The sequence below is a fragment of the Strix aluco genome, chromosome 16 (assembly GCF_031877795.1).
Source record: "Strix aluco isolate bStrAlu1 chromosome 16, bStrAlu1.hap1, whole genome shotgun sequence".
In the NCBI taxonomy this organism is placed as follows: domain Eukaryota; kingdom Metazoa; phylum Chordata; class Aves; order Strigiformes; family Strigidae; genus Strix; species Strix aluco.
In genome coordinates, this window is record NC_133946.1 from 6575398 (window position 1) to 6598157 (window position 22760).

The 22760-nt window shown below is 35.6% G+C and overlaps 1 protein-coding gene across 1 annotated transcript in view; it reads right to left on the reverse strand.

Moving 5' to 3' along the window:
• Positions 1–22760, reverse strand: part of LUZP2 (leucine zipper protein 2) — a 197091-nt gene that overhangs the window by 101209 nt on the left and 73122 nt on the right. Inside the window, exons 2-4 of the mRNA XM_074841934.1 lie at positions 9051–9168; positions 7532–7602; positions 4406–4487 (exon numbers count right to left, since the gene is read on the reverse strand). Of these exons, the coding sequence (XP_074698035.1) occupies positions 4406–4487; positions 7532–7602; positions 9051–9168 (271 nt within the window). The remainder of the gene's footprint in view (positions 1–4405; positions 4488–7531; positions 7603–9050; positions 9169–22760) is intronic.

The following is a 22760-nucleotide window of genomic DNA, read 5'->3' on the forward strand; positions in this document are numbered from 1 at the left end:
CTTTTAAGCTGTAAATTACATTTTAATTTACAGAACAGATTTTTGTCAAAGAGACATTTATGACTTTTGGACCTGTTATAAGGGCTGTTACTAAAGGAAACAAATATTTCCGAAGTGAAACAAACATCTGATCTTTTTATTAAAAATACAGGAGGCATGAGTTTTTGACATTTCTTAAAATTCTTGCTTGGTGGTGGATATCTCTGAATTAAATTCCCCATATTCTGTTAGTCTTGTATTACTACGAAAACCCTACTGGTTTAAAAATAACCATACTGTTTATTGTTTATTTTTACAAGTCATACATAATGTGTTGCTTAATTCTCATTTTTTACAGTGAACACTGAGCAACTGGGAAAAAGAAATTTACACAGACATAGTTTCTCCTTTATTTTGACAGACAGTACTATAATTGTATTGTCAAACAATTCCATCACCACGTCTTTTTAAAAATTGTTAGCATAGTATAAAATACCAACAGGAACAAAAAGTAAAAGGCAGATTAAGCTTACTCTACCCAGCCAAACTATTTTTTATTATTTCCCTGTTTCATTCTTTATTTTCTCTCATCAAGAGCTATCCAGCTCTTTTATCAAGTTCATTAACTGCAGTTCATGGGAAACAACTTTGCAAACCTTGAGGTCACTTCCCAGAAATATAACTATTTCTTAAAATACAAGCAGCTAGCATGAAGTACAGTCAAGTGAAGAGCCCTTCTCCAAAAATCTCTAAGAGCTTGTTAACCTAATGCAGATATACAGAATCACTACTTACCCTATTTATTGAAATTCACTGGAAAAAAAACACTTTCAAGTTACATGCATCATTTGCCCTCTGCCTTTTTGTTAACAAAAGTGAAAATTAGTCCACGGTCCCTAATCCTGTTTCTGGAAGAAGTGGTTCCACTTCATATTTAGAGATAGAGTTTGACATTAATAAATTTTTCCACTACATAACAACCTATTATAACCTGCTTAGGTATTTGATATTGAATGTAGAATAAAAAGCTCTGTCAACCTTTATCAATTGTTAAAGAGGATAACAGGCTATTTGGCATTGTGTCTTACACATTTTATATACGTGTTGTATAAATAAACACAGCATAGTCCTTCTGACTAACAAGCTTTATATATTTAAGAAATGCTTTTTGATATACAAATAATCTACAGTTCTAGTGTGAAACAGTCTGTAGAGAAGCTCCCTCACAACCCAAGGCTTTCTGGAAGGCTGTATTTGACCTTGAACTTTGCAACATAAGACTTATTTACATCTACCATTTAAGCCGTCCTTATCATAACTAGTATTCCTCTGCACATTTTACTATCCTAGATAGAAGAGCTGAAACAAAAGGCATACATTTATCTGAGGTCTGCCATATATTTTCTACAAAAGACCTGTCCCAAGACGAACTGCTGCTGTTCTTCATATGTTAGTGCTATCGATGCAGTAGAGAACGCAGAAATGGAGTGCTCACTCCTGCTAAGGGCCCGCAGGTCAGTAAAGGACAGTAATGTCTTTACACCTGCTTTTTGTTTCCAGCCTGAGTTGCTGCTTCTACCCTCATCAAGTTGTTACTAGCTAGCAGCAGCTCCCCTGACTGCTTGTTGAGAGACTGTACCCACCAACACTTCAGCACATCCTCAGAACAGCAGTTTTTTAGCTGCCCCTTGGCTTCTCTAGTCTTAAAGGGCCAAAAAAAAAATAATAAATGGATAAGCATGCACAATAATGTTGATAACATCGTTTCTGATGAGTCATTTGTGCAACTGATAGTGGAGAGTCTTGCCATACATTGCACATGACACGGATGCAAAGTGTAACGTATTGCTGTGGCATCTCCTTTGTTCTTTTCATTTGGTCAGAGTCCCTGAATACCTTCCAGGTTACTTTTCAGGTTATTTCTCATGTTATTTGGCTAATTCTTGTAAATTCTTACTTGCACTTTTGCATTTACCTAACAAAGAACTCCCTCAGGCAGGTGTTCCCTGTTGAATATATAGAGCCAATTAACATACAGTAAGCATTGTACTATGTCTCCTTGGCAAGTGCAGTAAAGAAATATGTGTTTCCAACCCCCCTCCAGTGTTTTATTCATTTGGCTTTGAGAAATGTAATTCTATTCTTATTTACTCTGATGAAAATCAAGATTTACTTCACCAAATCTTGTAGAATAAAATCTGCTTGAACTGGATTAGAAACAAGATTCACAATTCATTAAATTAGAATTAAATTCAAGCTCTCGTCCTCTAGCTAGGCTTGCCTCAAAGTACCAAGACCTTCCTTCATAGCATTCATATTGCATTCAGAAAACCATGAAACACATGGAGAAACCAGGTGTAAAATAACCCTGTGTGACGGTAATAATATTTATTTCCATTTCTATTGCAGCTTTCATCTGAGGATCCTGAAACACTTTTTGAATATTCCTTCAGTCTCAATGTATTGTTGAGCTTCATTATGTACATTGTACCCTGAGGCATAAAGAAATAAATGTCACAAACCAAGGACACAGTTCTGCTTTCCTTAAAATCAGTGGCAAATTTAATATTCTATTATTGGCAAATTTTAGAATACAGCTCAAGAACTCAGTTTCTCTGACTACCTGACAACACTCCAAGTCAAGTTCTGTTATAAACTCAGAGGGGTTTTTCCTGGCTTCTGCACTAGGTAATATTTTTGCTTACAGTTAACAGTAGATTTTGTTTGACTTGTGTGGAACAAATCTTGTGCTCTTGCTCAGTGCTAGGGCATGGACTGAATTTACACAAGGCACTGCTGTTCAAGTTAAAAAAACCCCACTATATCACAAAGAACAGCAGAGCCAATAATCCATTCACTACATCTGAGATTTACTTAACCCACAGCTGAATTAGTCTTGAATACCAAAATCTAATACAGAGATTAAATAACAAAATATGTTTTCCACCTTTAACTTGTAGGACTAGAATTCATCGTGCTAATGAAGCTAGTGGGAATGTGTCCATGCACCTGAAAAAAGACAACTTCCAACAAGCATGTTCTGAGTACTTAGCAGACAACTACATTATCATTTTTCTTATTTTGGGACTACATATCTTTCCTCAATATAAAACCATCTTAAAACGAGAGAAACGAGAGCAGATTTTTTTTTTTTTTCCTGGACATATGCTGCCCTGGCTAGTGAGAAAGACCCCAAAATCAAGTTATCCTTTTCAAGCTCAGTACAGCATTCAGTTTACTTGTTTTTTCCCCTCAAGAACAAAAGAGGGGGGATTTGTTCTCTAGACAAAATTACCAATACCAAAAACTCACTGAGTATATGTTATGGGGGACACAAGAACAGGTAAAACAGTTATCTTCAAGCTTCTGAGCAACAAAGGGGAAAAAAATGTTTTCAAACACCATGTTAATTGAAGGAAACCTGCAAAAGGAATACTGTAGTTCAAAACCGACGCTGTTTCTAATTAGAAGGTAGCATGTAAAACATGCAGTCTCACATCTTGTTCACCAAGGGCATAAATCTACATACAAATCACATTCATACAAAATAAGGCATTTGTAAATATTTGCTAAATTTAGTAATTATTTTTAAAACTCTGTCTTGGAGGAACCCTTGTTTTGTGAGCCTGGAAGATATCAAAGTTTTACTAAATAAACAAGTAATTATCCAATACAAAACAAAGTAGATCTACAAACCCTTCTAGCAGCTGTTTTCAAGTCCAGATTTAGAACTACAGAACATTGGAGGTTTGAAAGGACCTCTGCAGATTATCTAGTCAACTTACAGTCAGTGGTACAGGAATTCTAACCAACAGAAGAAACATTTCCTTTTTACATCTTAGAATTACACAGAAAACTCGATTCTCCTCTTTTTTTTTTTTTTCCCTGCAGCAGTAAAATATGGCTATTTATGCCCCACAACATTACAGTGCTACACAGAAATCCAACCAACTGTGTAATTTATCTAGAAACAAAATTTCATTAAAGCATGAAATCTTAACAGGATTTAATACCTCCCTACAGTGATAATTAGGCCTACTATGGTCAAAATCGGACACTCTACTATTTTGTTGCTGAAAATTGGTAGTGATTCAAAACAAGTCAATGGATGTATGACAGTGTACATTGGTATGGAATGAGACATGAGGGTCCATAATAACAACCTCATCAGGGAAACGATTTAGGCCCAAGTCTCCAAAAGTGTATATCTCACAGAAATTAGTGAAGACAGGTATCTTAGCACTTTTAAACATACAAACTTTTTTCAGTTCCTTCTGAAGCTTGTAGAGCACTGACACATACTTGAAATACAAGTTTTTTACATGTAAAGTTATTTGAGCTAATGATATATTCTCAAGGCAGAAGGATGAAAAAAAGACAGAAGAAACAAACAAAAATAATGAAAGAGGGACAGGGAATAACTCACAGTAGCCTGCTGCTTTTCTGCTTTCTCAGCTGCCTCATTAAGCTGCTTCTGAAAGGCCTCCTGGAGAGATTTCATTTCTTCCCTAGTTTGTTGAAAACACAAAACACAAACTTCAACACAAGTGTCCATTAGCAAATAATTCTTCAGATTCAAGAAAAGGCACCTTTAATTATTCAGAATAACAGACAGATGCACTGTGTCTATAAGTCTTGCTAATAAAATCATAATAACCCCATGAACTATAGTGCCAACACAAGACAAAAATTATCTATGATGGAAATTGGCCACCTTTTACATCTACTGAATAGCATGCTGTGCAAAACATCTGCCAGTGTATAATTTCTAGCAAAAAGGATTGGCACCAAAAAAGTGAGGAAAGTGGGCCACTGAAATGCACCAGAATGGAACCATACTATTATCAGTAAGAACTAGTTTATACCTGCTTTAAAACAAATAAATAAATAATGCTCTGATAAAATTCAACCTTCACATGCTCTTTGTAGAGACAAAACAAAATTCATTAGAAGATTCTGGCATACAATTAAAAAAAAAAAAAAAGAAACGAGGATAATTACTGGGATTGGGCTTTATTTGAATCAAAACCCCCCTCTGCGTTACTGATGCAGAGAATTTCTCCAAATTGCGAGAACTGTGGTCGGCTGAGATCCTCTGCTAGCCACCACTTTCTATGATTCATATGACACACCTCAGAGCTGTGGCACATCAGAAGAGTGACATCTTTCAGACCAGCTACAGAGCTTTTTCAGGGCTGTTGCTTGCATGGATAAGCCTTTGCAGAAGACCAACACAGAACTGGGTTTACACACAGGTATTAATTTAGCTCAGTTAAAACTAACCTGGAATGGAAACCATCTAGTTCATACAACAACAGAACTTGTGGATCATCTTTCTTGTTAGCCAGTAACTCTACTACTTTTAGCAATTTTGGCAGCACTAGTACAGAACAGATTTAATTGAAATGGTGACTGAGCAGCATGAAACCAGTGCACCATCATCACAATACAGCTCTCTTATCGTACAAACAGATGCGATCGTTTCGAAGTGCTGACAGTGCACAGAAAGACTAAAACTTGAGCCATCATAGTAAGTGACCAAGTTTTACTTGCAAGTTGGGAAGTCCTGAAAAATTCACACAACAGGATTAAAAAAAAAAAATCAAATTTGAACTCAGCAGAACTACATCTACTTGCACATCCTGAGATTCTAGCACTCTGAACTTTACTGTATCATCCATCATTGCAGAGAATAATCCAAGTAGTGATCACAGACCAAACGCAGCTCACATTTGACCAAAGAAGATCATAAGATTAATACTGGGATACACTGGGAATTTTGGTTTAAATACAATAGATTTAAGCATAACACTAAGTTCAGCTCTTCACTTACTCCAGACGAAGTACAGCCTGAGGCTCTTATAAACTGTGACCCTTCCTTAGTGAAATTCTATGAGGAAGATTCCCTGGCATATTTTTAGCACCTCCTCCTTACACGAACTTCCACACCTCTCTGGAAGTGACATCCAGTAAGCCTATAAACAGCTGTCAAGTACCTGCAGTAGGTCCAAGGCATTTTCTTGGAGTATATTGTAAAAGCCTTTTATTTTCTGAAGGAGGGTGAGGGCTGCTCACAGCATATTTCAGGGATCCAGGGTCTATCTCTAGGAACTGCTGTTGTGCAGATACTCAATAGCTGAATCCCTTAGAAGCAAAAGTCAACACATTTTTGGGTGGACCTTAGGAGACTTGAAGGGCTGATTTAAGGAGGAGATTAGGAAGAATACTTGTAGTATGTAGTAAAATTTTCTCTTAGCAGACTCAACTTTCCCATCTGCAACTAAGATCTATTTACTAAATAGTCCATTAATACTTTTAATCAATTAACATCTCTATTACATAAAAGCTGCACAACAAACAAAAAACCACATTCATGTATGAAGGATGGAGTCTGTGACAAGGGCAGTTTTTGATGATGAGACATATACCTTCAGTTGCACCCAAGCCATGTAAGTGTTTAAATAGGAAGTTTTAGCTGAAAATAGCGGAAATCTTGCTTTCATCATTTAATAGATTTGTCTGGAATACCTGAAAGATCCGTATGTATCCAATACTTCTTTGTCACATTAAAAATGAGAACTTCTATGGGTACTGTATTATGGATCTTATTTGTTGCGTATTGAAGAATTGAAGGTCATTTTAGCAGAAGCCTTCTCTATCGCAATGCAATTTTGTATGTACTTCTGTTAAATACAGTATCAGCAATAACATGGCTGTAGGATTTAAGTATTGCGTTTCTAACAGTTAAAGAAGAATGAACTTTAAGTTTTCCAATAAATTCTTTTTCTAAGGAAAAATATGAAGTATAGATGTGTTCATTATATAATATTTTTTCAGCGAAAGTGATCCCTATATTAGCCATGTTTTCTTGTTATTAAAACTATATTGATATTGTTATTTGCTGGTTTGAATTCCAAGAATTAAGAGAAGTAGAATGATAACAGTTACTTGTGATGAAGCACTAGGGGATTTGAGACTAAGAACTAGGCTGGGAACTTGCATTTCTAAGTGCTCAATGAATAATTTGAAGTGAATACTTCTCCTAACTGCCTTCTTCACAGATATCCAGTGCAAGTATTCCTACATTTGCACAATGACTAGTGATTTTGAGTGTCTACATGCACGAATTTAAGAGGCCTGAATAAATATACATCTTCATCTCCAAATTCAGAGATGGAGATACTTTAATAATTTAATTAACTGAGCATTACCATCCACTAATAATTTTCTAAAACTTCTGATTTTATTCTTTTTAAGAGAAAATTTCGTGACTAAACCTTCCTGAGAAATCCCTTTCTTTAACAGATATCTTACCATAGAATTTTCATGTCTTTTCCTAACATATATCCAATATCAGCTAATACTGATTCAAAAACTTCCCAAAACAGTATTCCCTGCCTTTATTTTACTGATATCTATATATCTATATATATATTAAATCAGCAGACTCTGGCACACAGCAGTGTTTAGAGGTTAAAGTAAAAGGAAAGATTGAATCTCCTACTCTGACAGTTTTCAATCTGGAAACAGAAAGAGGAGGTGGGGGTCTTACCTTTGCTTTTGGCCCAGTTCCAGAAGTTTCTGCACATCATTTTTGGCTGATGCTTCATCATTTTTCAAAGACTGATAGCAAAGGAAGAACTCTATTACCAAAGAGATCTTTATTATTATTCATCTGTGAAATGATTTATTTGGTCCTCTTTCATAGAATGCTCCTGCTGAATTACAGATGCTTGTGAGAAACGGAGGAATAGCCTGACTTTTCTTTCACCGTATCTCAGCACAGCTAACTCTACACAACTGTTTTTCAACTATTAAATGAGAGCTAACGAAATAAAATTTCTAGTATATCTAGAAACAAACAAATGGCTAAAAGCATTAAAATTGTATGACAAAGATAAGTGTGCATATACAGAAGATAACACTACAACTCTTTGCCTATATCTGGATCTTTGCAGTGCTGAGTCCAAAATATCTCATAGTATAGTTTTGCCAAATACTACCTTCAACTGTGCTGCATAAGAAATCCCATTCTCAAGTAACTCTGTCACAAGGAGAAGCACATTTCTCTAAAAAGTAAGAGCAAAACTCCTACAATAATAAAGAGTGGTAAAGCACTCAAAAAAAATACTCAAGTGTTGACATTAATTAGAACCAGAGAAGTCTGGAACATAAGATGATATAATAACATAATATAGCACAGTAGTGATACACAGTACCAGCATTCTTCTGTGAACAGATATAGGGATTCTACTCCTTGTATTTTTCCCATCTAGTTTACATTAACATGAAGATAAAAAAGCCATGTCAGAAAAATACTATCCTTTAAAATGACATGGAATACAAAACAAATCTCAACTGATAACGAGTCTGAATGTTTTCACCAGACCAACAGACTATATCTGGAAAAGACAGGCGTGCTCTTAAGTGAGCATCTGGTGATTTCAAGACCCCAAATCCAGAGCAGGATTTTTAAGCTACTTCTCACTCTGAGAAGCTGATTTGACTCCAGAGTTAATCTGATGATTGCCCCTTCAGCCTACCCATGATACCCAAAAGTTAAATGCAGAGGCATCTCAGCTCTAGCTGCAGGCTCATCTAGCATAATTTGTCAGCTAAACTTCTGATGTAATGCCCTGCTGTAAATCCAGTCAGTCTGTGTAGATGGTGTGAGAGACAGGTGAAGTGGGCATCTAAACCAGGCTGTGTATATGTAGCACACCAGCAAAGACGCAACCTGCAACAGCAGAGGAAATCCTTTATAGTAGCTGCCAGGACAAATGTGTGATAACTCCATTAAAGACAACTTATTCTTTTTCCTTCCCTTGCTTTTTTGTTCTGTTATGCTCTATTTTCATATTTTTTTTTTTTGAGTAAGTGGACAAATGACCCAACTCATTAGAATTATGTTTTCCATTGAAACATTGGGTTTATGTTAAATACAAGATCAACAAAATAATAATTATTCACATATTTTAAAAACAAAACACAACACATTTTTTGTAATAAATAGATACCAATATGAAAATGTCAAGGTAAGTAACCCTGCAGAAACTGAGACAGAACCTAACCTGGAGGTTGACTTTAATTCCCTCAAGTTCTTTAGAAGTCTTCGACAGTTGACGAAGAATATTGCTCCTTTCCTTAAAGACTTCTTTCAGTTGTCTTTCCAGTTCTTCATAGCCCTGTCTAATGCAGAAAATAAAAGCATGAGATCTTCTCAAAACATTACTCAATGTGTTTGAAAACAGTCTTAGTTCATCCAGATTGAATTAATTTCAACACTCTTTATAGGTTCCAAATTGGAGTGTGTCCCCCTGTTCACCTATACAATAACTTGATTTCTCCTAACACAGATAAATAGATGTTTTATATGTCAAAACGATGTGCTGCATCTGAGTATGCAAATTATCAGACTGAAACACTGCAAATGTTGTATTGTCTGTGATGAACAGGAGACAGAAAGGAAGTATATAACATGAGTGATAGTATATAGCGTGAGATTTTTCTTGTTTTAAAAGATATTCCATACAAGAAAACAAGCAAAACTTTGAAAGAATGAAGGTTTGTGACAGCCAGTAATTTGAGGGAAGGATGATTCAGATCTATTTTAACTTTGTAAAATTAATTTCGTTCCACAATTTCTCCTCACTTGAGTCTCCTCACAGTATAAACTAGAACTGACAAATATGGTAAGAGAAATCAAACTTAATTATTAATTAAAGTATAAGTCAAAATAGTCTATCCTTTTCAAAAAGGGTAATTCTTACTTGGAAAGTAAGCATACATTTTAAAGTTCTTATAAAATCCACGATTAAATAAATCCCAACACATATTATTTTAGGTTGAATGAAATACAAATCTAACTCTCATATTCCATTTCAGGAAAAAAGCAAACATTACACTTAATTCTAAAAGAACACACTTTGTTATTTAAAATTGTCATTTTGAGGAAGACCGATCAGTGAATTGAAACATCCATTCCTTATACAACTTAATTTTTTTCTCCTTGCTGTACCTCTGGTTCTAAGAAGAGAGAAACAAGAACCTCAACTCTGCAACACATCAGTACTATTTTAGTACTATTTACCACTTCAGCAAAGAAACTCAGTAAATCAAATTAAATATGCTACCTAAAACCAGTCTGATCTATTCTATCATCAATATGATAGATTTATGAAAAAAATATTCTATATTAATTGATACTTTGGATACCTAGAACAGATGAAAGTGAATAAAACATCTCTTTCATCACACAAGAATTTAGAGACTCTTAACATTGTATTGAAGTTTCAGCAACAAGTACATTCAGCTTTCATAGAATGTTGTAAATTAAAAAGCATAGAGTTCTTTGAGTTTGCATCTCTAATGAAACATGAAACATCTCCAGTTTCTGCTTTCTGCTGCAAAACAAAAACTGGTATGTTTTGGCCTGCAATGTTGCACTCAACAATTTCAGTGGAGATCGTCAGCACAATTGCTAGGGCAGCTGTTTAATTTTACAGCAGACCTTCTCTTTTAGAGGAAAGTTGAAATGGAGAAGTGAGATTCCTTCCACGCCGCACCCTCACCCCCCACAAAAATAAAATTGTCATGTTTTCACAGGATGGTAAACTAAAACCCACAATCTTTCTAATACATTCTATCGCTGGTACATAAAAAGCTTAGCTGTCAGTAAAATATTTTATTCTCTTGATAAAATTTGCCTTTTCTTTCAATATGTGGATGAACTCCATTTCAAGCAACTGTGCTTTCGGGCTATTTCAATCACGTTCATCCACTAGAGGAAAGAAACAACTGCAGATCTACCAGGGGAACAGAAGCACCTCTGAGAACGACTGTAAGAAGACACGGGGTGAAGTCAGTGTAAGGAGACAATGTGAGGACTCAGCTATGCTTAGTAACTACACAGCACTCGTAAGTAATCTGGTTATCCTTGATACGGATAACTAATTTTATCAAAAATAAATTATCTCAAATAGAGGTTACAGAGTTAGACTCATCGCGGGTTTACAGGAAAATCTATATGCCAAGATTATGAACCTTCCAGAATTTAACATTTTTTACATGGAGGGTTTGCATCAGATTTTTCTGTCAAACTGAATGGAAGAACCTATATGAATTAAATCTAGCTAGTGCTAGAATACCCGATAAATATTAGCATTCTGGTCATTACATGCAATCTAAATAAAAGATCCTGCATTAAGTTTTATATAGAAACACCAATAGCTTTTTTTGTTAGCACTCCAGCTATGCATGATTTTAAACAAGGTATACATCACTGTAAAAGAGCTGGCTCACCGCAGCAGTAACAACATTATATGTAATCAGCCTGACAAGCTTCAGAGAATACTCCCATTTTAATCTGCCGATGAACAGAGATCAAGGAAGAATTTCCTCCTGCTAAAGTAATCAGGTAGTTTCAATAAAGGTCATCACTTTCATTCCTCTTTAAGCATCACAAAAAGCGCTTAGGCTTGATGGTCTCTTTTCCACTGAAATGTTGTGCTTTTGTTTAAAGTTAAACCCCACATTTAAAAAAAAAATCACCTGCCAGGGGTAACACTGTTTTAACGATCACTTTAAAGTAACACCCCCCTCTAATTCCAGTTTAGCTTGAGCATTTAAAAGCCATCTGTCCCAGGCAGCCAATTATGCTGCCCCATGGGTATTCAGTTGGCACAAGTTTCACTCCATTGTCTTGTAAATACTGATACATACCAATTTGCATAAATGAGAACATTTCCAAAACTTTTAAATTAAATTTAATATAAACTATGCATGCGCTTATATTTTCCTTTGTATTATCTTTTACGACACACAGGGTAGGGAGGAGGAGACAAAAAGCCAACAATCAACTTCCCACAGTGAGTCATAAAACAAACCAAGCCCTCAAAACTATTTAGAAGATAATTAAAAAAAAAAAAAAAAAAGGAAAGAAGAATGAAGATACAAGATACAGCTATCAGATCTATTAACTATTAGGTCCTCAAAGGTTTTTAATTCTGGACCATATTATCTCCGATATCAAGCTTTGCCTCAGCATTATGTCCCAGAACAGCGCCCAAGTATTTGAAGACAGTAAAATTCAACTCCGCACATGTGATAACCAAGAAACCCTCAGATCAGCCCATCTCTTTTGGTCACCTCAACTTCCACATTGCAAGCTTGCACCATTTAGTCCAACAAAGTGCAATTCAACTGAACAACTAAATTTGTAAATATGGTGGTCTAATCATGAATCACACAGATTATTCAAGAACTCTCATATTTGCCCACAAAACTGAGTATATCTTCCCTTTTACACTTCCTTAATATTAAGAGGATTCTCAAGACTGGGTTTAAGGAAAGATCCATGGTCAATTGCTTTTCTTATTCTTCCCTTCTAAATAATTGTATTTTAGTCTCCCACGTATTTGATGAGCACTCTTTGGAAGGTTTCACACACATATATGCAATACAATTAAGTCACTTTTCCACATGAGCACACCATACTCTGGAGCTGAGCTATTACATGAAAAGCATCATGTATTTTCTGAAGCTAGTGTTAGATTTAGAAAAAAAAAAACTGTTTTCACCATGACATAATAATATTTTTTTCATATTTGAAAACACATCAATTACAAAACATATAATCACAAATACAGAATTCTGTCCTGATGAGTATCAGCAAACTCCTTTGAAATTGATTAACTAAGAAGATTTGTCTAAGTAAGAAAAAAGGCAATTGGACCAGATATCAGCAAGACTTAATCAGCGTAATTCTTCTGAAGTCAAAGAATATTCAAATTGAAAGAACACCTATTCTATATCTAGGTACCTGCCTCAATGAAGCATATGGGTCTTTAAGAAGGATGGCATCATCTGTCACCATGCAGGAGAAACTAAGAGAAGGAACTTTAGTAGGAGAACACTGAAATGTTAAACTCAATGACAAGTTTTGTGAGTGTGGAGGGAGAGTGGTTTTTTGCAGCCAGAAAAATAAGCTCTAAATGGAACAATTTGCTTCTGTTGAACTTGGGTGCCAGTTTTGTACTACAGAACAAGTCTGGAAGAAGCTAACTTAGTGAGTGTGATGTGTCACCACTGTACTATCCTGCCACAAAGACCATGAAATCCCAGTGACTTTCTAAAATCTTCTAACCCTCAAAAACTGTCAGGGTTCTCTAGTCATTCTGCAGTATAATTTTATGTGGCCAACATAGGTTAAACCCATTCCTAGGAAACCCACTATGTAATTATAACAGGTTAAATCTGTTCTCTGACTATTAGGTGACACCAGTTACACCATTCTGCGAAATAAAGTGCATTATCAGCATATCCACCTGGGATTAAAATTAATATTTATCATTTTAGCACATGAATGTGCTTTTGAAAATGTTCATTATGAAACAGAACAATTTAGCAATACTCTGCATGTTAAGGTCATCTGTAGTACTCTAATTGCAAGTTGTTTTGCTTCTACCATCAGTGTATTGATGTAGTGTCAGCGGAAATTCCTGTATCATTTGTTTTCAAGGGAATGATATTCATTTATAGTTTTAAGCTTAGTCAGCTGTTTTGACTCTTCTATTATTCTTACTGACATGATTTAATAGATTATAGCAAACATTTCAACAGATTCTAATTTTCAGTATGCAACAGAGACAAATGTCTAGTAACTAGAAAGACTTTCCCCCAGAGATCACTCCACCTCTGACTGTTATTTCCTTAAATATTAGAATTTAAGGTTTTAGTCTTCAAAATAAGGATTGAGTTTATTTCTCACTGAATAACATGTACTATGTCAGGACAAAGTAAAATTGATTTTATTTTCCCACTAGATTTACAAAGCCTGTATGTGAAGTAAAACTTTTATGAAGATTTCAATTATTTATGGTACATAAATGTCCCTGACTGAAAAGAAGGAAAAAAAAAAAAGCCCTTAAAACAAAAGAGAAAATTAGAATACAATCTGCAGTTTAAGGAAAACTTAAATAACTGCCTCTTTAGGCAAATCTGTTGTCAGCTATATTCTTTAAGCCACTCTTTAAAAAACACATTCATTTTCTTCTCTAATTGCAATTAATAGTTTAGGGTACTCCACTGTGAATTCTAAGAAAATTAGGTGAGATGATGAGATGGTCACAGCCTTATGGCTTTGGTTATCTTTTAAAGCTGCAATAGTTAAGAGTATACTGTATACTTTTTCATGATCAGAAACAGGAAATACTGCTTACAGCCTACACTTGCAAAGTGCAGGATTACCTAGGTGTTTCTACAGCAATCTCTTGAAGAGATTCTTGGCAGCAGATATGTTCACATGAATGTGGTTTGTATTCAAGGGAGAAAAAGATCCATCACAGTTCTAAATTAACATATCTGGAAGTTGAAGATAGAATCTTTAAAACCGTAAAATAAACAAATGAGATGGAATAATTTATAATGATAGCAGAGCATTGTAATGCCGCATTTTCTCTCTTTCTAAATATGAGCATTTTTTATCTAGAAATTCAGTGTGAGGGAAGTAATTTATTCATGAGCAACAAACAGAATGATCAGGTTATCTAAATAAAATATGCAATATATAGTATATATAATTATAGTGTATATATATACATTGTACTATAATAGTATCCAACCTGAGTTTCAACTACTTTTATCTGATTTCAGTCAATTCTGAACTAACAATTACATATGGAAAAAATCATACAAGCATGAAGTTGATCAGCAGATAAGCTGTTGCTGTGAAATCCAGCCTTTGTCAGATAGAACCCATCTCCAATACTGAAAGGGCATTTACATTGTATGTTTTGTATTTGGGCATTATCTAAACGCTGTGTTCCAAACTGGGGGGTGGGGGGGGGGGGGGGGTGGGGGGGGTGGGGGTGCAAGGAGGAAGAAAATTAGCAGAAATCTCGGGGATTTAGGGCAAGATGAGGAAATTTTTATTTACCTGACCATCATAATTTGTGCAAAATATTTGGTTGGCATGTTTCATCCCTACCTACTGAGAATAATGTATGATCTTGTGGTCCAGGCTTGATTTATTAACAGTTCGAATAAAAATCACAGTGTCAGTCCATATATGACTATAGCAGGTTATGACTGCTTAAGTAGGCTTTAGTGCCCAGCTTATTCTAATTTTAACAGCCCACAAAATAGTAGCAGTGCTGGTGCAGTTTATTTGGTTTCTACACAGGTAGAATATCAGGCCCTGTGCATCAATTTCCTCTTATTTTTTAATGCACTCATTGCAAATAAACCAAAACCATCTAGCATCTTTTTTGGCAGACTCTTGGCTGTGTAGAATCAATGACTCATCAGGGAAAAGTTGCAAGTGTCAGTTCCCATCAATGAGTAAAGGACCAAAAGGAGATTTCTGAACACTTGCAGCTGGCGTAGATACCTGGCCCCAGGAAATGAAACAGCAAGTTGAATCATCATGAAATAACATGATACTGAAAACAACAACCCAAAGAAAAAAACAACTTGTATTCATCCACTGAAATGTGCACAGGCCACAAAAGCAACGAGTTAACATCATGAGGAAGGACTGTACAAAACCCTGTGATTGACCCCACAGAAAAATATTTCCTCCTCCCAAACATACAGAGAGGTGTGTCGAGGCTTTTTTCTTCTTCAAGCTACCATTCAGTAGGCACTTAGAGCAATGAATCCTGACTGGATTTATACAGCTGTAATACGGAACAGACATCTTCTGAAAAGGAAGTTATTAAACTCTTTGCAACTATTCAAATATAGACTGCATAAATATGGACTTGTCCTCTGTATGTAGAGTTGGGCTTTTCACATCAGTTCTACAGGATTTAGTATTTAATAGGAAATCCATTTGCACCAAAACCATTCTTTTTCTGATAGCTACACATTACCCTTTTCAGTTCTGATATTCTTCATCATTTATGTCCATAATACTGCCTTCGGTCTGATTTTCTACTGCACATCTAAAACTTTTGATTATCACCTCAATGTTATTACCCTTAAATACAGTACTGTTATACTAGTCTCCTCAGGTAACCATCAATGCTTTTTTTCCAACATCTCTTACAATACAGTGAAGTTAAGATTTCTGCCTCAGCTAGCTGTATAATTTAATCTCATAGCTTGTTTGGAATTTTACATTTAATTCTGCTGTTTAATAACAAAAGAACCTACCAACATCATGACATCTATAGGGAATTTCGCGCTCTCTCAGCTGTTATCTCAGATGATATAAAATTGAAATATTCCTACTTTACCTGACAAAACTGGCAGTGGGTATCCTCTGAAAGTCTACTTCACTGTTTAATAATAACTTAGTTTAGTAAAGTTCACTGATAGCCTATAACCAAGTTTGAGAAATGTAACTTCTAAAATATTTTTTTTATTAACCCAGAGACAATGAGGAACTAGTCTCAGATCATTTGATTCTATATAACCATGCACACACACACACAATATATACATATATAAACATGCACACAAATGAGATGTATAAACCTAGGGCTAATGCATTTCTAGGCAGATACATGCCACAGGAGTATTCTTCTTAAATTCAAGCTGGAATTCTATAATCATGCTAAGAACATGCATAGTGAGAACAGCTAGTGGTATCATCTAGATTTGCCAAAGTCCACTCAACGTTTCTACTGGCTGTGGAAGGGCAAACAACACAGTGTAAGGTTAGCCAGTTAAATTAACTTCCCCTACTCTGTTTTTTAAATACAAATGTGACTTATCCTAATGATAAGCTACCCACTTTGTGTCACGTGGCACTTACCAAAAATCTAGTTCTACTAAGTCAGATTTATTGCATTACTTAATCATATTATGATTTTTTTAAATATATGAGTAAATCATTTTTTTAAATTAGCATCTTAAGAAGTCAGGATAAAGGTGTTAAAAGTAGTTAGGAGACTCAGGTGCTTGACTAACCCTTCATTTACTACCAAGATCCTAAATTACTCACCAGTTGCTACCCAGCACCAACAAGCAGCTAAGAATCTTCTGTGTTACTAGAAATTAAACCCTGACTCTGCTGACTTGTTCAGAGACACAAAGGAAAGAAAAAGGAGGCACTGAATCCATGGCCTGGTGACCAAGCACGTATGTGGTTTATGTTGATCTTGTGAGTATTCATCAGGGCAGGGAGAAAAAGCAAACAATGAGCAGTGTGAAAATTAGTGTTCTCCTGCACCTATGGAGACCTGGGAGGGCCTGGAAATTGTATTGATAATGTAAACTGTAATAAGGAAATAGTTGTGCTTTCTGCTGAGGGTATCCAGAATCCCTTCACTTCAGTGAATGCTACAAAGACTCCCAGACAAGACAGCCCAGACCAGCTGCCTCTGCACTCCTTCAGCACCAAGGGTGGCACATTTATACAGCTTATTCACAGCAGTTAACTCCAGCCTGACACAGGCTAATCCCCTTATATGCTGCGCTATTTCATGGAGAGGAACAAACCCCTTGGGACAGGGAACACAGTGACTAGGGACTGAGTCACTCTCCAGCAAGATTTCTCTCCCCCAACTGACTGCTGAGTAAGTCTGGCCATAAGCATCATCAGTGTAATGTTTTCTGTGAAAGACTGAAGATGGAACAAAACTGCTGAATATAACAACTTAATTCAGCTGGTATGGTAGGAATTGCACAAACACCCCGATCAAAACAGTAACCCAACACACACAGGAGTTGCACTGACAGTGGAGCGGCGATACGGACAGAGACGGGCAGGCTGACCGCTCCCACCGGGGCTGCCAACACTGGCTCGCTCCCATGCGGCAGCCTCCACGGCCAAAGCTTGTTAGAAAGGCATCACCTTTGAACATAATTTAGTTACAGATTCTTAAAATCCTTACTCTGCTTAAGAATTTGAAGATGATGTATCAGCACCTCCATTTCTAGTGCCCCTGCCTCACATGTTTGAGATAGAAGGTATTAACAAAGTAATTGGGTTACTAGCAACAGAGATATATACATGTTAAAATTTAGAACACAGACATTTTCAAGCTTTTTGAAATCCTACCGTTACAAAATATGATTATATTTGGTTTGTCTTGTGGCATCAAATTTCTCCTTTTTTTTTCCAAATATTCCCAATTTCCAAATTATTTCTTTTTTAAATTTCCCAATTTCAAGATATTTAAAAGTGCTGTTGCATCCTAACTTCTACGTTAGTTCTGCTCAAACATGAATAAAACAGTCTGTTTGGTATACTTCCTCCCTGCTTCTTTCACATGCTCTGGTGCTAATATGATTTAACCTAGATGATTACAAAAAATAAATACTATTATTTTTCAACTGAAGATATGAAAAACCCCTCCATTTGTTTAAAATTGTTCCAGACATTCTTCCAAAAATTTAAAAATTCAGGGAAAAAAAAGTTTATTGTTGTAGAGTTGTACAGTTTATAGTGTTTCAGCCTTTTAAGTTCAACAATGGCTCAAAGCCCTGGAACTTATGCCACCACCTCTGGGAGGTATTTCCACAGTCTACCAAAATCAGAATATTAAAAAAAAAGTTTCCTAAATTTCAGCCTATATTTCCCCTTTTTTCCCTGAATCATGGAAACTCCTGCCAACAAATCTGTCGCATCCAATTCTACCATCTCTGGTCTCCTTTTTCTCCTTCATGGTGCTATTAATTAAAATATGCCAGGCACATAAAGAGTAAGGACAACCTCGTGGTTGGAAAGGCACCAAATGTAAACAACTTATTTTCTTATTGTGTTTTGTAAGCAAGCCACATGTCTAGTTTAATACTCCGATTTTTCTTTACGCACTCTGACATCTGAGATTAAGGAATATCATCGGTACCAGAGTCCTATGCTACTGAACCTGGCTGACCTGGAATGACTCAGTGTATTCAGTTATAAACAGAGAATAGTAAGTCTGTATATCTTTTGCTTTGAGGGTGAATATTTCTTAGTTTTCATTCAATTTTCAGACCAATCAGGACATCTCACTCTAAAACATTACTTCAATATGTGATTATATCACCAAACCAAACTATTATTACCACAAGATATTACTTAATTGCATATTGATTATATGATTCCCAAATGATAGGGTGTAAAGTGTGCTACGTTGTGGATGTCCCACAACTGTAAAAAGAAATAATTTTTTTTTTAAAAAAAAGAAAGCATCAAGAGCATGAAGTGAACTTGTATAATTGAATGCTACTAAATTAACAGGATAAAATAAAGGATAAAACTAGCATAGGTATTATCAACACATTGTTGGCAAATCCCCAAAAAAGGCATCACAGCACACCATTGAGCCCAAGCCCTTCTGAGGACCGTCTCATATTGCCTGATGGTCAGCACTACGTTAAATTGTTTTCTGACTAGCTTAGAGTGGTAGCAGAGCAAGCATGTGTCTGTCTGAAAAAGACAGTATCAATAACCTGATTAAATTAAGTTTTTTGTTCTGTACAGAAATTGTTACAAAAGCCACATAATACAAGAAATATATTAAAGTTCTTATCCTAGCTCCTGGACATCAAAAGAAAATTTGTAAGTTTTAGTTGATTATTCTGACATCGCATCCTTGGTCTTACAACATTAAAGCCTCATCTAGGGAAATACCAGAATCTGTCTTGGACTCTTGGTAAACTTTTCAAAACTACCTGGAGGTAGCTTGCCTGAAATAAACCTCATCTTTTTCTTTTTTTAATCCATCTGTTAGATAACTTTACAAAAGAAAAATCCTGAAAATCCCTTCAGAAGACTACTTTTTAAAGGGAAAACACAGTAGGAATATTCTGTTCTACCCAGCAGAAGGATTTCTAGATACTTGTTTTACTCAATCTGACACAAAATGAGAAAAGTGAAACCCAAGCTCCTTATAATGCATAAGTCACACGCTCAAATTCTATTAGCAGGTCTGTCCTTGCCCCTGGCTCTTCACCCCTTTATAGTGGAATTAGAACAATATGCAGAATGGGCAGAAACAATCGTATAGTTCGTTTTCTGCCAGATAGGACAACTTTGAGCAACTTACCATTAAATTTGTCTTTATGGCATCAAACCACTTTTAACTTTGTTCACTCCACTGTGAAAACACATTATCTAAAGATACCATTATCCTGTGCTTGTACAAAACACAGGACCATGCAATGCTGCAATTAATTTATGATCTTTAATATATTAAAAAAAATAATTCTTTGTTATATTTTGTTTGTACAGGCACAACAACGGTGGTGTTCCACCGACGCATTCAAGATGTCTTTTTCACTTCTGATTATATAACTTACAAAAATTATTCTCCACATCTTGAACTTTGTCCTCACTAAACTTCAAACAAATTTGCTTAAAATACTCATAAAGCCTAATTATGTGTAAGTGCTGCTCTAGATAAAAATCCATGTTCTTATAAGATGTACTTAACTGGACAGCCCTAGTCTATTGAGAACAATTCAACTTGGTTTTGTTGCTACTATATTAGGCATTTTTCTTCAATTGTACAGATATAGCAAATTTCTATTTTAAATACAATTAAATAGTAGTCCCAAAATGCATTGCTTCTTACGGTCATACATTGACCAATCAACCAAGGCTGTTACCTTGACTTTAGCCATAATGTCATTCATTTGTATTTCTCAACGTGATACGATCATCAGGTAGAAAAGAAAGTACACTGAGAAGACAGACAAGCTGAAGGGAAAAATACAGCTTTATCTGCTAAGAATCAAGGTATGGTCCCATAACAGAGACTGTGAATTGCAGAAAGACAGAAACAGGACAAAACTCATTGAGTGGAAAAGAAGATATAGAAGCAGCAGAAAATAAATATGAAGTTCTGAAGAGCAAACAGAAATCTAAACGAGAGTCAGAAATATCTGAAGAGCTCAAAAGAATTGGCAAGTCCTCGGTAAGCAACAAAGAGGGCTAAATGAAGAACTTGACGTTTATTGCTGTGTCTCCACAAAATACTGCTTTCAGCATAATTTATATCAGGAAAACTTGGAGTTACAAAATGTAAAACAGCTAGTGAATACAAATTATGAGGAGTAGACACAAGTACCTGGGAAGCAAGAGAAGTGGCAATTTCAAAAATATTTCCAAAACATTAGAGAGACATACTGAATACAAAAAAAAAAGAAATTAGGTGGATTTTAAAGAATAAAAAACAAAAAATAAAGAGACATAAAACCATAATTATTTCGCTAACACTTGCCAAAATATTGCAAATTTGTATGAGAGATATAGTCCTCTCAAATTGAACCACAGAAAGTTATCCAGAAATAACTATATGCAGAAAACACTGCAATATATCACAATATCTATCTACTTTGTGGCTCTCCTTTCAACAGATGATATACAGAGATATGTATATTATTTCAACACTTCTATATCCTGTGAAATGCTTCTTTCCGTTTCCCTCAAAAATGTACTGAAACTCAAGTTTAAAAAAAAAATGATATACATTAAGTAATAGCTGTTATTCCCATTGGACCAATACCTAAAACCATATTGATTTTTTTCTTTATATAGTCTGTATGAAGATAGTCTTCATACAATTAAGCTTAATAAAATGTAATTGTCTAATAAAAACTGCCTGTGATATTTATAGCTTGACAATTCATCAGTAATATATCTGAAAAAACAGAAGAACAGATCAGATAGACTCCAATGGGTTACACAATAGAACAGATCAGCAAAACAAGGATGCTTTACTTTTTTTACATTACGTTTATTTATATATTTTCTTCCAAGACAAATATATATTTCCAAAAACTTAGATATAAAATTTTATGTTTATAATAGAAATTTTAGGTTAGTAGGAATTACACTTATTAATTGTAGGATTTACATTTATTAATCACCATGTCATCCATCCATTCCAAAACTTACCTTACTACCATGTAGGACTTCGGTGAGATTTGGATCAATTCTTAATGAAAATTTTGGTGCTTTTCACTTAACATTTTTATTTCAGAAAACACGTAAAGTCTATGACAAAACATTCAGGCAATTTGTTCCCTTCTTTCCATCAATGTTCCCACTCTGTTTACTTGTCCAGTGCATAAAGCACTTCCTAAACACATTTTTTTTTCTGTTGGATTTTCATCTATCATTTTAGCATCTGAATAATCCAGAACATGACTGGGTCATTTTTTTTCTTTGGAGTAAATGTTCTTAGTGAATAGACAAGAATGCCACGAGAGGTAAAGGAACATCAGGTAATGAGACACTGCTAACATGAGTTTATTAACTGGACTAAGCGAGGGACCAACTGCATCAGGACAAGCTTCACACTCACAGCCACACCTACACCCCAGACATTTGCCCAAGATGCATCCCATTGCCACCTCAGTGAGATGGCACAGTCGCGCCTGGGGAAACGCGGCCCCTTCCGCAAAGGGGCTCAGTGCTGTGCGCTGGTGGCACCAACGTGCCATGGTTCCTCTGCTCCTTTTTACGTTGCCTCCCCTCAGGCTCTGCTACTGGTTGGTTTCATAACCAGGTGTCAGTGCAAGCCTACAATCAAATAAGCCCTCAGTGATACTGTAGGTGTACCTTTCAGGTTTTATTCTGCTGTTATTTGCTGATCCACAGACCATACCATGGCTCATCACACTCAGTTGCTGTTTGCATTGTCCTGTTTGCCAGGGCTCACTACACTCAGTTACTCAACTCTTGATCAAGACAAGGTCATGATGCTTCTGTGACAAGGAGGAAAGAAAAACTAAAACAGTAGCTACAGGTGTATGCCACACTTTCAATCAGACCCTGATTCCGTAGCAGCTTCGTCTTTAAATGACTTGGAACAGTGAAAAAGTCTCACTAACTTTACAAC